The sequence below is a fragment of the Populus alba genome, chromosome 18, assembly GCF_005239225.2.
Source record: "Populus alba chromosome 18, ASM523922v2, whole genome shotgun sequence".
NCBI classification, from domain to species: Eukaryota; Viridiplantae; Streptophyta; class Magnoliopsida; order Malpighiales; family Salicaceae; genus Populus; species Populus alba.
This window is the reverse complement of record NC_133301.1, coordinates 13,712,140-13,728,745: the sequence shown is the minus strand read 5'-3', so window position 1 is coordinate 13,728,745 and position 16,606 is coordinate 13,712,140. Positions and strand designations below refer to the sequence as shown.

Sequence of the window (16,606 nt, the reverse complement as noted above, 5' to 3'; positions counted from 1 at the left end):
ATTTTTTTTTTAAATTATTTTTTTTAATATTTATATATTTTTTAATGTAAAGAATTAATTTTTAAAAAATAAAAAAATTAATTTTTTTGTTTTAAATATTTTTAGATTATTTTAATGTAAAAAATAAAATTTAAAAAATAAAAAATATTAATTCAATATATTTTAAATGAAAAAACAAATCGAAAGCAACTACTGCAATACCCACAGTACCAAACGGCGAGAAAAACCAACGGAAAGAAACAGTAAGCAAACACTTTCTAGCCTCAGAAACTCGAAGCACACAAGAGGAAAGGAAACTTCTCTCTTCTTCTGTTATCATTCACACACACTACTACGTTCTTTCTTTTTCACCGCGTAGCGTGCACTGATCCAAGAACACAGAATGTCCTTTTTTGTTGGCTTAATTTTCGGTCTTGCTGTCGGATTAGCTTTGATTGTCGGATTTGTTAAGTCTGAAAACGCAAGATCCAAGCTTCGGTCTGAGCTTGTAAGTAGCTATCTGTCTTGCTTTGATGTTAATTATGTTGTTTTGACTATAAAGTTTGCATCTCTTTGTGTTTTTGGTTTCTGGGTTTTGGCTAAGAAGTTGTAAAGTTTGATTTTTTGTTATGTTTTTATTTATTTGTGTTTGTGTTTCTGGGTTTTTGTTAAGTTGTTTCTTTATGTGTTTTTTGATTTCTTTGTATGTTTTTCTGTTTCCGGGTTCTTCTTTAATCATAATTTCAGGCAACAACTATAGCTGCTTTTGCAAGAATGACAGTGGATGATTCAAGAAAGATCTTGCCAGCTGAGTTCTACCCTTCTTGGGTTGTCTTCTCTCAGCGCCAGAAGTTAAGCTCTCGCTTACTCCTACTCTTCCATCTTTGGTCTCTGTATATGTTATGTATGTGTTAATGATGTTACTTATTTGATTTCTATTGCTTTTTTTATTTCTTCAGTTGGATTGGCTTAATCAACATCTTACAAAGATCTGGCCATATGTTGATCAGGTATTTTGCTACTGTGGGGTTTCACTTTTGTTCTAGGTTATTATAGCATTTGACTATCTAGTTATTAGAAATAAAGGGTCATTGTCAATTGGTTGCGAGAAAGTGAATTAGTGTATCTATAATTTGGTGTGTGTAGGCAGCTTCTGGGCTGATAAAAGCTTCAGTGGAGCCTGTGCTTGAGCAATATAGACCGGTTATATTGTCATCTCTCAAATTTTCAAAATTTACTCTTGGAACTGTTGCGCCCCAATTTACAGGTTGGTTTTGTTTCATTGCATGCAACGTTGTTAGATTTTAGTTATAAATTTTTTATTTTGCAACTGGGATACCATTATTTATGATATTGGTTTTCTGTGCATTGTAATTGTTACAGGTAATGCATATCTAACATGAAATTACCAAAGATCCCTTTGATATTTAAACAAATAGAGCCACTTGGGCTCCAAGAAAAGAACCAGAAAATATCTTAACATTACATGTAGAAGTATAAGTTAAAATTAAGGTAGGCTCATTAATAATGGAAAAGACTTTGATACTCTCTCTCTCTCTCTCGTGTTTGCTTTCTACATCATCAAGGTCAACCTATCTAACAGTAGTATTTTGGTTATGGTCAGATTTAGAATTCTGTTTTCTGTGCATTTTAATCGTTTGGTACAATATTTTTTCCATGGTACAAACTGGCAATCCTAAATCAATGTTATTTTTAGGAGTTTCTATCATCGAAGATGGAGGCAGTGGCATCACTATGGAGTTGGAAATGAACTGGGATGGGAATCCAAGTATAATACTTGGTATTAAGACTAGATTTGGCGTTTCTTTGCCAGTACAGGTAAAACAATAACAAAAATTCAGAATATCACCATGTAAACCCGTCAAAGGCAAGCTAGCAGAGAATATGGAATCTTTATCCTTAATTTTGACATAATCTCTATACTTGTGCTGTTGAAACTCTGCTTTACCTGCTGAACCATATACCTATCCAAGCTACTGTCTTTTCACATTGGTTTTGTTACTACTTAGCAATCGAAATTTTTGCTGAATGTTGTAATCAGGATGGGACTTGCCCCCCTAATGCAACTGTAGGTATGGTTGTGTCCAAAACTTGATACTGTCCTAATCTGCATTGCATTAGAAGACTTCATTAATAATATTAAATGATCTAAATAAACGTTCTGGAAACTGGAAGGTGAAAAATAAAGATGAACCTCTAATTGTTTTCCTGCTCCAAGCAATTTTTCTTGCATGAATCTTCTGAAAATTCTACAAAATTATAGCCAAAATATGCTTCTTTCAATATATTATTTCTCGTGTAATCGTTTCAGGGCTGACTACATCTTTTATTATGGTTCCAGATTTCTTCTTCCGGTCAAATGTAGAATGTTAGGACCTTCCCACCAGGCATGCACATGTATCAGTCGTATGTCTTATTGTGTTAATATGACGAGTTTTTCTAATCATTCAAGAATTTATTTTTGTATCCTGTAACATGACATTCAGTGCAGCTTGTCACCACTTCATGCTTTGCCCTCTCTGTTAAGTTTCCTCTTATTTTATTTTTCTTTTCCCTTTTCTGATCTTTTGTATTCAGGTGAAAGATATTGGATTTACTGGGGTTTTCAGGTTGATCTTTAAGCCACTAGTTCCCGAGTTCCCCTGCTTTGGAGCTATTTGTTATTCTTTGAGACAAAAGGTGCAGTATCTATTCTCAAGAGTTAGAATTTCTAAGATTTGAAAAGGGTATGTATATGAATTTACACAAAGAGGGGTGGGGGGGGGGTTCTTTGTGTGTATTTGAGGGGTGTTGCTAGATGAAGTTGCAGACATAGACAAGCATGTGTTGTTCTAGTACAAGCAAGCGTTTATCCAGCAAATTAATATAATATTTTACTCGCATGTTATTCAAATAAGTTATCTGGTCTAATTACCAATGGACCTTAGTATGCGACTATCTTAGTATCTACCAACATAGCAGCACATGCAGACATGCGGTCAATTCTATGTTGTTCCCTTCAGATCAACCAACATCCATTTTTCAGTCATATGCTTTTGAAATCTTCTTTCTTCCATTTCTTCTATCTTTTGATGAATTTATATAAGACATTTTTATGGGACTGGGAGTTTGAAGTGTCATTTGAATGGGAATGGTAGCATCATGCTGTCCAAATCATAGGTGGTCTGATCCAAAGCTTCAATCTGATCTATTTGACTACAAAGAAGTGAATTTAGACTAAATAGTTAACTGTGCTAATGTGTTTTTTAGGTCTCTCTTTCTCACACACGATCACGAGCTTGTGCATGAATACACTGAGGAAGCATAAGTTTTTAGCATACATGATTTTGGCTTGCAGAAAAAAATGGATTTTACACTTAAAGTTGTTGGCGGTGACATCTCTGCAATTCCTGGACTTGATGATGCTATTCAGGTTTGTACAACCCATTGTTGGCCTTCTTCATTTCATCATATGATAAAAGAACCCATTGTCATCTTCCCTGATTTCATCATGTGAAAATATTGTTTGGCTCTATCAATTAGCATGACTTCTTTTGAATTACATGGATTGGAAATTAACTTCTTTTCCCATATTGATAATTTTGATTGTCAACTTCACACACTTCTTAAATTTTAACCTGGCCACCATGGAGACTACTCTTTTTGTACAAAATGAAAGTACAACAATTCTCTTATTTAATTCTAATTGATGCATTTAATTCAACACTGGATTAAAAGTTTCTAGTCTCATTGGCATTTATATTATTGTCTTAATGATGGACTTAAGATGTTTAATCTGTCTGTTGATATCCTGGTAGATTCTGTCGAGGAGATTAAAGTTTACGAGTTCCTAGTTTAGGCTTGTGAAAAGGTACATGATCTTCATGGCTTTGTGAATGATTTGATACCAAAGACTTCAAGCTCCATTTGAATTACAAATTGGATTTTTAAGGACAAAGTGCTGTGACAATTCACAAGTTCTTGAATTGAAGTTGATCAAAAGCCATTATCGCCGCAATTTGGGATCGATCATTGTGATTGCATAATGAAATATTCTGTTGGCCTTTGAAGATTTTAGACTTAGGCTGTGTTGTGAGAGACTAGATTATTTCAAGTAGTTAAATTGTAGATATGGGCGAAGCATGTTGTTTTTTTCTTATTACAAGGGTGTTTTATATGTTCAGTCATAAGCAAATACTTGATTGCATGTATATGGTGCTTGTGGAGGATGGCAGGGTAAGTATTCTTTTTCTTGAAAAACAACGGAACTTTACTTTCCAGATTTATATGACAACATGATTCAAGCATAATAAAGCTGCATGTTTACTCATACAGGAGACAATACGGAATGCTGTTGAAGATTCTATCACCTGGCCTGTTCGGAAAGTTGTTCCAATTTTGCCTGGGGATTACAGGTATATCAGTACACGGAAAGAGATAGAAACCAGAACTTTTGTTGCACTTTTCATTTTTTTTCCCTTATAAAAACCATTGTCATTGATTGCTGGTCTCTCAATATTCACTCCATGATTGTAGAAAAGCATTTGGGTAACTTGAATGATCAAGTGTAACACCATGGGCTCATCGCCCAAAAAATACTTAATGGATTGGCTTTTGAGGTCTTGGACCAAATTTGTATACTGGAGATCTCCCTCACTCACACCTTTTCACTTCATTGAAAGAGTTTAACAGGATTCTGATATCACATGATAACTTGGAAGAAGTGTTACAGAATGATTTCCTGCAATTATTCCCAATATGGATGTTAGACATGCCATTCTTTAGATCTTGCAACCTTTTGAGGGCCACACTCTGTTTGCATACCATTATCACGCACTCTTCAGACAGGCTGCTTATATGTCTGCTCAACTTCACATGTGTTCCCAAGCAAACATGGAGTTGTGCGAGGTGGCCGTGGTCCAATATTTCTATACAGGGCAGGGATATTTCCAAAAAATGCAAGTAACAGTTGTTTCTGGGATCACTGAGTACAATAAATGTACTGTTGATCTCCTTGCACACTCACCGAGTGGTGGACTCGAATGTCTGTTGACAGTCTCTTTCTATTTGAATACATGGTTCAGCTGCCCAGAAGAGGTGATGGCATTGTTGGTGGTTAAGTTTTTCTTTTCAAATAGCTAGAGAGAGGGTGGGACCACAGGACTGCTCATAAGGGGTGATGGAATCATTGGTGGTGCCTTTTCTCCTCTCAACCTGCTAGGATGGGACCATGGGAGATGGGGCAGGGTCTAGTGGTGGTTATTGGTTGCTACTGTTTTCTTTTTAGCATTTCATTGAAGTAACTAATAATGTTATTGTGCAGGGACTTGGAGTTAAAGCCCGTGGGAATATTGGAGGTGAAGCTTGTGCAGGCAAAGAATTTGACAAATAAAGACCTCATTGGGAAATCGGATCCCTTTGCAAAGTTATACATACGCCCTTTACCTGACAAAACAAAAACCAGCAAAATAATCGTGAGTGTCCTGACACTCTTTGGTAGTGTAATTTAAGATAACCTTTTCCTCTTGAGCGGATTTTTTGTTGCATAACCTGATTTGAGATATTTTCCCCTGTAGAACAATGATCTAAATCCAATATGGAACGAACACTTTGAATTTGTTGTCGAAGATGCATCCACACAACACTTGGTGGTAAAAGTTTATGATGATGAGGGGCTACAGGCAGCTGAGCTTCTTGGATGTGCCCAAGTAAAGCTAAGCGAGCTTGAGCCTGGTAAAGTGAAGGATGTGTGGTTGAAGCTGGTCAAGGATTTGGAGGTTCAACGAGATAATAAAAACAGGGGGCAGGTAGGAACACTTGTTACCTCCTTTCAGAAATACTTTATCGTGAAAAGTCAGAGAGATCTTTTATCTCCTTGGAACCATGAGGGACTGTCACAATTCTATGGTTGTTTCAACTATTGTATGATTTTAGGTGCACCTGGAGCTTTTGTACTGTCCTTTTGGCGTGGAGAATGGCCTTGTCAACCCTTTTTCCTCTGACATCTCAATGACCTCTTTGGAGAAGGTACTTAAAAGCGGGGAAAATGGTACGGGAATTATTGGAAATGGAAATGAAGTCGCACAAAAGAGAAGAGAGGTTATTGTTAGAGGAGTTCTCTCTGTCACTGTCATTTCTGCAGAAGACTTGCCAATGGTGGATTTGATGGGTAAGGCTGACCCCTTCATTACACTAACAATGAAGAAATCAGAGATGAGAAACAAAACGAGGGTAAGGTTTCATGCCAAACCATGAAACTTTTTAAGTTATATTTTTAAATGCTAAATCACTTGTGATTTCTTCATTAATCTTGCTCTTTTCACTTCTAGTTATTTCTGTTCGTTGTGCATTTCTTACGGTGAATGAGATCCTTGAAGAAGGGGGTTTAATCTATCTTTGCATTTCTGCCTCGTGCTCTTGGCTTCTTAAAATCTTCAGTAGTACTGTGATTCTTTCCAGCTGCAGAGCATACTTTTGCTTCATTTTGAATTCCTTGTGCAGGTCGTGAACAACTGCTTGAATCCTGTTTGGAATCAAACTTTTGACTTTGTTGTTGAGGATGGATTGCATGATATGCTTATTATCGAAGTTTGGGATCATGACACATTCGGGAAGGTAAAAAAAAAAAAAAAAACTTTTGCTGTATTTTTCAAGTTTATCATTCATTGGTTACATGATGGTATAGGTGTAAACATTGTTGTCCCATAGTTCTGTGTTTCAATTGCATTCTCACAATTATCCCCACAGGTTGGTGCTATGATGACCTGAAAGAACATTTTAATAAGAAAATTTGTGGGTTTGTTTGAGAGTAAGTAAAGCTGCTCTTATTGTCAATGCTATTGAAATTAGAAAGTTTCATCAATTCCACTATTATTTATGTTTTTTGGAGCAATCATCAAAATGCTCTCTGTTTACTGCTTGCACATCATACTACAAAATTAATATCTTTGTAAATTGTGGTGGAACTGACTTCCGAACTGGATGCTTATCTGAGTCCATTGTCCATGTCTTCCATTAATTTTCTGATGTTAAGCATATTGGTGAAATGAGTGTCTTTGATACTACATAAAAATTGACCTCTGCACCACAACTATGTGCATATCTCAGTATGGGAGTGCGATGGTGGTGCTTGTGCGCATTTTCCCTGTTAGAATCTTTGGTGCTTGGCATTTTCACTTTTAAAAGAAGGGAATCCTGATAAATAACTTAAGATCTAGTTACTTTGATGGATTTAGAGGCTACTGCACTGTGCATGCCCTCGTTTGCTGACCTTGTGTCGCTGTGATGAGTATTGACAGAGTTTTTGTTCTTAATTTTATATTTATTCAGGATTATATGGGAAGATGCATCCTAACTTTGACCAGGGTCATATTGGAAGGGGAATACAAAGAGTGCTTCCAACTTGATGAGGCTAAATCTGGAAGATTAAATTTGCACCTCAAGTGGACGCCACAACATATTTATCGTGATTCTTGAATTAACCTGCCGAGTTGCAGCCGGCGAGAACTTTGGAAAGGGGCAGTGTTAGTTTCTATGTACTGTAGTGAATTAGTCTATTATCTTAATGTAAATATATTTAATTTATTAATAAGGATTTATTTATTTTTAATATTCATTTAATATTTGATTAGTGAATTTAGAGGAAAGATAAAGTTTTTGAAATAAAAATGTTTTTTAAAAATTATAAAGTAATAATTATGAGATTTTTATTGAATCAATGTAGTTTTTAAAATATTACTAATCAATGTTCTATTATAACTGGGGAGTTGTTAAGATATATATATATGCAGATCAATTAAGTATACATGTCATCTAATAAATACCTAAATATTATTTATAGGTATTTCCTTATATATATATATATATATATATATATATATATATATATATATATAAGAATTTTACATAGAGAGATCACATGTGTATATGTAAAGGCTCATGTAATAGTTGTGTAAGTGATTATTAGATTTAAAATTACTAAGTTATCTTATAAAAATTGTTATGTTTTGATATTGCTACACGATTTAATCAAAAGTAACAAATGAATAAATATAACAAATGAATAAATATTAAATATAATATTAAATATATTAATATTTTTAAGTAATCAATAAGGGATTCATTGCTCTAGAAAAAAAAATTTCACTTGTTTTCAAATAATATTAATTATAAATTTTTATAAGGTAGAATGAAATTTGAAAAAAGTTTCAAATCTTATTCAAATAATAAATAATTATGTTGTCAAGAATAAACATGACTTAATATAGTAAACATACTCTATATTATAATGTTTGAATCAAAACATTGTTAATGAGCAAATAATAATTACATCTGGACACTGAAAGATTCAATCAAATTTTTTTTTTTTAATATTTGAAGGATCATGACATGTTGCTGGATATTATACTTGATTTTTTAAATATAAATCAATCAATTGTTGAATTGATAATAAAATAATTTTTAAAATTTTTTTAATTCTATTTTATTTAGAATTATGATTTATATTTGGACTAACTTATTAGAAAACTTAATGGGTCACTCGCATAAGAATCATTGATTAAAAATTAAAATATGATGATTAATCAAGTATGACTTGATTGTAAATATATTTTAGAAATTGAAGACTAAAGTTTAACCTATCTAGAGAATTACAATTCTAAATCTATAAAAATCAAGTAGAGATTTAATTGAATAAATTTATAAAATTATATTGAAATAATATATGTGATATTATTCAATGAAAAAATTAATATTTTGTTATTTATATAGATTTTAGGTTTTTCTATAAATAGAATGCTATGCTTTCTATTTTTATGAAGTATAGTAAATAGTACAATACACAAAATATTTGAAAACACACAAAAAAAAGAGTTAGTACTCAAAAACATAAAAATCTCTCTTTCTTAAAAGAGTTTAGAGGATTTCTCGCTAGTGGTTTGTGTGGATTACTATTAAAGACTAAACACTTAGACGACTTATAGTATGCAACAACTTAAGCATGAAGCAATTATTTAAAGCAAAAAAAAAACATTTGATCTTCAAATAATTTTCATATATATAAATCATAAACAACTTTAGATTTATTTAACAAAAAAAAAATTAAAACTCCAAAAAATTTTGATCATTCTATTCTCTAGATCTTCAGATGATTTGTTGTCGCTCTAGAACTTTAACTATAAGAAGTCAAAAACTATACATGAAGTACATTGATCATTCTATACTCGTACAAAACCTAGAACTGAGACGGCATTTATAGTGAATTGTTGTCACTCTAGGCCTTTGACTGTAAGTAGTTAAAAACTATATATAACAAGTACATTTCCTATCTTCGCATAAACACATCTACATGTATTTTCCAGGCGCCATGTAAACAACACTTAACTTCAAGGCAAGGGAGGGGCTCCTTGATAAGAAAACATTTTCTTCCTCTTTAAGTTATGGTTTTTGCAAATCAACATGATATTTTATGACTTTTTTTCTCCATCATCAGTGCTAAATTACGTATCGGGGGTCTCCTAAATCCACAAAAAGACTTGTTTTACAGCTAATCAACCTACGCAAGCCTGGTCTCCTGCACCTTCCAGCCCGTCATAATCTTGAAAATACCAAGATCTCTATGTGGTTATCAGCAGCCCTTTCAATGCCCATGCACCCTTTTTAAGCAATCAGCTACTTTATTTCCATATATTTGCACGTTTAGTCAACTTCCCAGCAATCACTTCCCATTTATGACTCATCAATTCCACCAATATGTGTATTGAATTGCTAAATAATAAAGAGATTCTAAGCTTGTGAGGGCCTACTAATGTTATCATAGATACATTGTTCTAGACTATTAAATCTAGATAGAAAAATTAGTAACTATATTTATGAATTTTGTCATTATTTTTTCTTAAATGCATATATAGATTAGTCATGTACCTTATAAAAAGTATTGCGCCTGACTAACTCGATCAATTTTCATTATATTTACATCTTGAAAACCCGTTTGAAAATATAACAATTTTTGTTTTTAGGTATTTTTAAAAAGTGAGTTTATCTTGTAAATCATCAAACTGATGTTGTTTTATTATTTTTTTTAATGATTTTGATATACTAATATTAAAAATAAAAAAAAATCTAAAAAAAATATTTTAATATATTTTTAAATGAAATGTATTTTTATAAAGCATCATACACCTCAATTTCAAACATGCATGAAGTTTATGATTTTTCACATATAATTTTCATTTTATATTAGTCATGAATTTATAAAGGTGGGACTCGTATATGCATGAAACCTTATCCCTACTATCTATGCAATGGTATCACTAAACTACAATATTGCTTTAAATGTAAGAAAGATATATATATATATATATATATATATATATATATATATATATATATATATATCAAATACAAAGTTTATTAGCATGATCAGTATTCTCCCTCCAAAGGTAATTGTTGAAATCTGATTAAGGGAATTGAGAGAAATACCATTTAATTTCATTATGACTCGAGAATATACGATAGAAAAAAAAAAATTCCAAAGTCATTTTTTTCAAGAGAGAATATTAATGAAGAGACTAAAATTTTTTAATATTTGTGTGACAATGGAAAAAAAAGGAGGTTCATTAACATTCATAAATTGAAAACGGGACTAAACAATATCAATAATTAAGTATGTGTTTTTAATGTGAATTAAAAGCATGCATAAAACTAATTAAATACTGCTAAAATATGAATGTAATATTCTAATAAACAAATATTGCTAGAGCTTGAGAGACAAATCAAGTCCCGACCCATCTGTTTGGTCACTTTTTGGAGGCCTGTTTGGTCGCTGGAGATGATCAGTACTGGGTGGCATATTGAAGGCAATAGTTGAAGAGGGAGAAGCACAAGGGTTCCGAAATAAGCCACTGTGATCATCAAACCTTGAAGAAGAAGAAGGAGAAGAAAAATTCCCAAACGCGACGCCACTAAAAGCCTTCGAACTCTCTGCCCTTAGCCTATCAACTGAAGGCTGTGTACTCACCATAACTCGCCTAGACCACCCACCATGCCCATTCCGATACCCTCCGAAGGAGCTCCATGGATAGGGCTGTTTCTTGTGGATCAAGGAATCCATCCGCACCCCAACCAACCTATTAAAAGATCCATAATACTGGTTTGTTGGAAGGCTTGAATAGGGATTGTATGGAAATTGCCCAAGAGTTGCACCACTTTCCGACCCTTCACGCTTCTTGGCTAGTGCACGCTCTTGTTTGTGTGCGTTTTGGTGACCTCCTAGGGCCTGGGATGTGGAGAACTTTCTCCGGCAAAAGCTGCATGAGAAAACCCTAGGCTCGGTACTTTGCTTCGAGGCCTCATCCATGGACTCTTTTGCGTGAGAAGAACCAACATTAACGGGGCTGAAGAGATTGAATTCTAGCTTCGACCCGCGGATCGGGTCGTCGCCGTGAGGTTTCAAATCGAGCAAACCACAAGCACTCGATTTAGGGAAGGGTGGTGGTTCGGATCCTCTAACAACTCTCTCTTTCATTTTCATATTTTGATCATGATCACCACAATCTTTATGTGGTTCTCCTCCGGAGGCAGCTGCTGATATGCCAGAAGCCTTGGAGGGGCACCATTCTGGAACGATCGAGTCCATTGACAATATAAAAGAAAGATCGATCATCTTTTTATCGAGTCTTGAATAAATCCAGTATCTTTTCAAGAATGGAAAACAAATCCTATTTCGTAGTAATTATTACAAAAAAAAATAAGAATAAATATTCTTAAGCCAAAGAGTATATATTAATTAAAGACCATGGCTGTATAATTAGGAGAGAGAAAAAAAAAGTGCTACGAAAAAGGTAATTAACGCCATGTTCTTTGGGAGTAATTAGTAGAGCAAGAGGACAACAAAATTGCATCATATTGACTTGCCAACCATGGATGTAATAATATACTTAACAAAAAAAGAAAACCCTTAAATTTAATAATGTTAACCCATGTCAATAACCTAAGTATGTACAGAATGTTTTTAGGAGAAATTCATGTTTTCATTCCCATTATGTAAATAATATATTTGGATAATAAATTCTTAAAACAAAATGTGCTTTTTTACTTCATTAAAAACAATGTGATCGAGCTTTTCATACTATTTCTTACGAAAATGGGGCACTAGGGATTGCTTTCCATAATTAAAATTTGTTTCTAGAATTTACAAAACTCGGCACTGGCTAGGGTTTCCAGCAAGAACTTGCCTTCTTCTTGGGCTTTGAATTCCAAAACCGGGCCTCACTTTCCAAATTTAAATTCAAAACCATCAAACACGCTCTACCGAGCCCTAACCAAGGTCAATTAAAACAAATCAACATTCCAATTTTTGAAGTTAAAACGTCTTCTTTACTCAACATGTTTGAGGTGAATTCGTCTAGTCTTTCAGTATACTAAATAAATTACAATGGCTTCTTCTATAAAAATAAATAAAATATTATTATTATTATTATTGAATCATGGTATCTAAAAGTGTATTTTTCAAATAACATCTCTTTATATATCATGAGTGAGTAAATAATGTGCATATATGTAAACAAAGAAATCTTATTCAGACCGAGCTCACGTTTAGGATAATAATGCATATCAGCATTAGTGCATGTTATATAATATTTATAAATCCTATTATTTTAAAATTTTATGTTTAATTATATATGATGTGATAAAAAAACCAATAATATAAATATGAATAAGATTTTATGAATCATTTTTTGTTAAAATAATTTGTTTTAATATTAATATTAAAATCAGTCAAAAAAATGATAAAAAAATCTTATAAATCATTTCATCGCAAAGAGCAAAAGGTGACATAAGAAAATTACTATGGAATCAATTTAATACTTTGACAAATGTTAACTTGTTTTAAAATATCTTTAGAATCTTAACATCAAAAATAGAGTGCCAATAAAGTCCCTTCTTTGAAAATTAAAACCTCTCCGTTCACTTAATTGTTGTCAAATATATTTTAAATATATTCAACACCTATATATATATGAATCACACATTAATTCAGTTGTTCTCTACAAATATTTTTTTTTTTAAATTCGAATAACCATGAGATTCTATTAAGTAATCACATGTTTGAGAGATTCATGCATGCTTCTAATTTCACTAATAATTAAACGAATCACACATTAATTAAGAACCTCATTAAAAAATACACAATATCGTCTTCCGTTTATTCTCTGCATACTACATATCTATATGTATTAAAAAGAAATACTTTACTTATACATACATGTATATAAACTTAATTTAAAGTATAATATATTTCAAAAATCTTTGGGGATATGTATATATATAATAGTTAATGAAGCTTGCCACATCAAGCTTGGCATTCCCCAAAATTTGATGAAGCTTTCATATTAGTGCTAAATCTTAATTTCAATTTATATCTATTTTGACTATTATATAAAAAAAAAACATCTTTCAAGACTTTTTAATTTATCCTTGAATTAAAATTTAAGACTTTTTTTAACTTATATATATATATATCCCAAAATTTAATTACTATATACTCTATCCATTACCATTTTATTTTATTTCTAAATGTTTCCTAATTATTTTTCTTTTGGCACTCCCTTCCTGATTGTATCCTAGAGCCTCCATGTATACTTTTTGTGTATCTAACTCATAGAGATAAACATAAATATTCAAGTACATATTCTTTAAGGTGTGTTATGATCTAGGATCATAATTCAAAGCAAATCTGTGAGATAAGCATTTTAATTAATGGGCAAATATCTTGCCTAATTAATATTAAGAATTTAAGGACTTAAAATCAATATTGCTGAAAAGTTAGTCCGATGATGATTTTAAAAGGATATATAAAGTAGTGTTATTAAACTTAATTTGATCAAATAAGTTAATTAATTCGATGATTTGTTAATTCAAAACATGTTTTGAATTAGGTTTTAATTTAAATTGGATAAAAATTAACTTTGTCGACCTGATAAATCAACCTGCAAACCAATTAATTTGATCAAAATTCAAATTGACGTGAAAAGTTCAAATCAAAATCACTTTAATTTTTTTAAAAAAATCTTGAATCTGCACTTATCCAACCTATAACTTAAGCTTTGGTCCAAGTCATTATATCGAGTATAATAGTGTTGATGTAAAGCATATTAACGCTGACCATGAAATTTTTTGGTTCATATATAGCATCATTCATGTAAGAGATATTTTTATCAGAGGTTTCTAAAGAAGGAGCCTGAATTTATGGCTCTAAAATGGCATGTTAATCCACCAAATCCCTGGCAACCACGTATCTGATTTCCTTGCTTTTGTGTTATTATCTTCTACTATTTTTCTTTAGCAGGGCTTTTTTTTTTTTTTTTTGTTCTTATTTTCTGTTGGGTTAATTAAGAGCTGGTGCCAGCCCTCTTCAGTATCATTATGGAACCTTTGTATTCTTTACTCAATTAAGCCATCAAATCCCATAAATGCTTCACATCTCAAAACCCCATATTTAACCTTCCCCAATTGATCGTTTCATTAATTAACATCACTTGTCCATGTAAAATTTTCAAAAACCTGCCAACTAATATATGAGTTTTTGAATTGGAAACTTTTTTGAGCAAATATCCATCACAAAAGATTGATAGTAGAGGATGTATGATAAATAGTATCATCGCTTTTAATGAATCCGGATGTGATTTTTTCTCTTTCTTGTGTGATTGATCTATGAAGTAATTATGAATAATTACTCCTTAAATACTCTGGAATTGCTTGCCCGTATAACTCATTAAAAAGAAAAGGCAAAAAAAAAAAAAAAAAAAATTGCTTAAAAAACAAGTTGGGAAAGATTATAAAGACGACCTTCACATAGTAAGATCCCATACATCAAGTTTCACAAGGCCATATATATCAAAAACGAAAAAAAAGTTGCATTGACATTTATAAATTGTAAACAAGATTAGGATGCAAATGAAAATATTAACTAAGCATTTGTGGTGGTGTTCTAATAAACAATATTAATTTGCTAGAGCTTGAGAGACAAATCAAGTCCGGATTCATCTGTTTGATCACGTTCTGGAGGGTTAATTTGCTGGATATGATCAGTACCGGGAGGCTTTCTGATCGCAGTAATACTGTTTGATGATGGAGAAGCACCAAAACTGCTGCGAACTACGCCATTGTCATCAAACCTTGGAGAAGATGAGGAAGTAGAAATTCCAAATCCACCACCAAAAGCATTCAAGCTCTCTATCCTTAGCCTATCAATGGAAGGCTGTGTGTTCATCAAAGTTTGCCTGGGCCAGCCGCTATGGGCGCCATAGCGATGCCCTCCGGGGGATGTCCATGAATAAGGCGATGTCTTGTGAATGAAGGAATCCATCCGTACTCCGAGTGCCCTATTTAAAGATCCATAATAGGGGTTTGTTGAAAGGCTTGAATAAGGGTAACATGGCAAGTGTCCGAAGGCACTCGCATCCATCTCCCGACGCCTCTTGGCTAGCGCCCGCTCCTGTTTGTGTGCGTTCTGGTGCCCTCCTAAGGCTTGGGATGTGGAGAACTCTCTCTTGCAAAAGTTGCACGAGAAAACCCTAGACTCGGTTTGCCTCGAGGTCTCATCAATGGACTCTTTTGCATGAGAAGAACCAAAACTCATGGGGCTAAATAGATTGAATTGCTTCGATCCGCGAATTGAGTTGTCACTACAAAGCTTCAAATCCAGCAAAACTCGAGCACTTGATTCAGGAAGGAGTGCTGGTTCGGATCCTCTGGCAGCTTTCTCCTTCATCTTCTTCGTACTGTCCATCTTTGTTTGATCAAGATCACCACCATCTCCATGCGGGGTTCCCTCCGAGGTTGCAGATATGCTAGAGCCCTCGGAGGGAGACTTCTCCGTACCACTTGATTCCATTGAGAACTCAAGAAAGATCAAGTTTAAGTTTGGTTTGGCATAAAGATGGTGAAGATCTTCCTCTTTTATTGAGTCTTGAGTCGATGCAGTATCTTTTCATGGATGGAAAGAATCACGTTGTGTGGTTATTACAATGTATCAATTGAGAAAAGGGGCTTGAATGATGACGAAGCTTAAAAGATTTTGTTTCATTAAATAAGATTTCTCATACAAATATTCCTAATATGTGTTTGGTTGCACAATCCAAACGAGTCAAACTTCCGTACGAGGGAGATAAGGCATGATTTGGTGGCTTTCTGTGAATCAAGGCAAGGAATTATCTTTCCATTTATGCATGAGCTACTGTAGTCAGTTGTTATTTTGTTTTATTTTACGTTTTTGGATAATGACTCATTACAATTACAAATACAATTATATTACATAATACAGTGTTTTTATTTTAAAAAAAATATTTGGCCCTTGGTATTTGTTTAATTTGGTTCCTAGATTTTTTTTAATATTTGTCCATTTAGCATTTTGATTATTTTAGAATAGGTTTTGCGATTTACTTTGCCTATCTAGTAGTGTTAGGGAACTTAGTTGATGTTTAGTTTACTAAAATTAAATTAAATTAAATTTTATTGATTTAAAACAATTATATCTATATAGACTAAATTTAAACAATGAACAAATATGTTCAACTTATTTTTCTCGTTACAATTAGGGATTGAATTCGACAGGCTTGAAAAAGGT

The 16,606-nt window shown here is 32.9% G+C and overlaps 3 protein-coding genes across 3 annotated transcripts; 1 reads left to right on the top strand and 2 right to left on the bottom strand.

Moving 5' to 3' along the window:
- Nucleotides 1-202: 202 nt before the first annotated feature.
- Nucleotides 203-7,588, top strand: LOC118052064 (synaptotagmin-5). Its single transcript, XM_073406277.1, has 13 exons — nucleotides 203-487; nucleotides 727-833; nucleotides 941-989; nucleotides 1,126-1,246; nucleotides 1,697-1,818; nucleotides 2,578-2,679; nucleotides 3,338-3,412; nucleotides 4,315-4,394; nucleotides 5,303-5,453; nucleotides 5,556-5,786; nucleotides 5,914-6,210; nucleotides 6,481-6,594; nucleotides 7,309-7,588. The coding sequence occupies exons 1-13, from the start codon at nucleotides 383-385 to the stop codon at nucleotides 7,453-7,455; spliced, it is 1,701 nt and encodes a 566-aa protein (XP_073262378.1). The 5' UTR covers nucleotides 203-382; the 3' UTR covers nucleotides 7,456-7,588.
- Nucleotides 7,589-10,732: 3,144 nt separating this feature from the next.
- On the bottom strand, nucleotides 10,733-11,641 carry LOC118052063 (uncharacterized). Its single transcript, XM_035062879.1, has one exon. It carries the CDS (start codon nucleotides 11,639-11,641, stop codon nucleotides 10,733-10,735), a length of 909 nt encoding a protein of 302 aa, XP_034918770.1.
- Nucleotides 11,642-14,967: 3,326 nt separating this feature from the next.
- Nucleotides 14,968-15,874, bottom strand: LOC118052061 (uncharacterized). The gene has a single exon (XM_035062878.2). It carries the CDS (start codon nucleotides 15,872-15,874, stop codon nucleotides 14,990-14,992), a length of 885 nt encoding a protein of 294 aa, XP_034918769.1. The 3' UTR covers nucleotides 14,968-14,989.
- Nucleotides 15,875-16,606: the final 732 nt, after the last annotated feature.

Excerpts from the sequence above, each read along its gene's own strand:
- LOC118052063 (XM_035062879.1), bottom strand. The coding sequence starts at position 11,641 with ATGATCGATCTTTCTTTTATATTGTCAATGGACTCGATCGTTCCAGAA.
- LOC118052064 (XM_073406277.1), top strand. The coding sequence starts at position 383 with ATGTCCTTTTTTGTTGGCTTAATTTTCGGTCTTGCTGTCGGATTAGCT. Across the intron at positions 6,211-6,480 it reads AGATGAGAAACAAAACGAGG|GTCGTGAACAACTGCTTGAA; the intron begins GTAAGGTTTCAT and ends TTCCTTGTGCAG. Across the intron at positions 6,595-7,308 it reads ATCATGACACATTCGGGAAG|GATTATATGGGAAGATGCAT; the intron begins GTAAAAAAAAAA and ends ATATTTATTCAG.
- LOC118052061 (XM_035062878.2), bottom strand. The coding sequence starts at position 15,874 with ATGGAATCAAGTGGTACGGAGAAGTCTCCCTCCGAGGGCTCTAGCATA.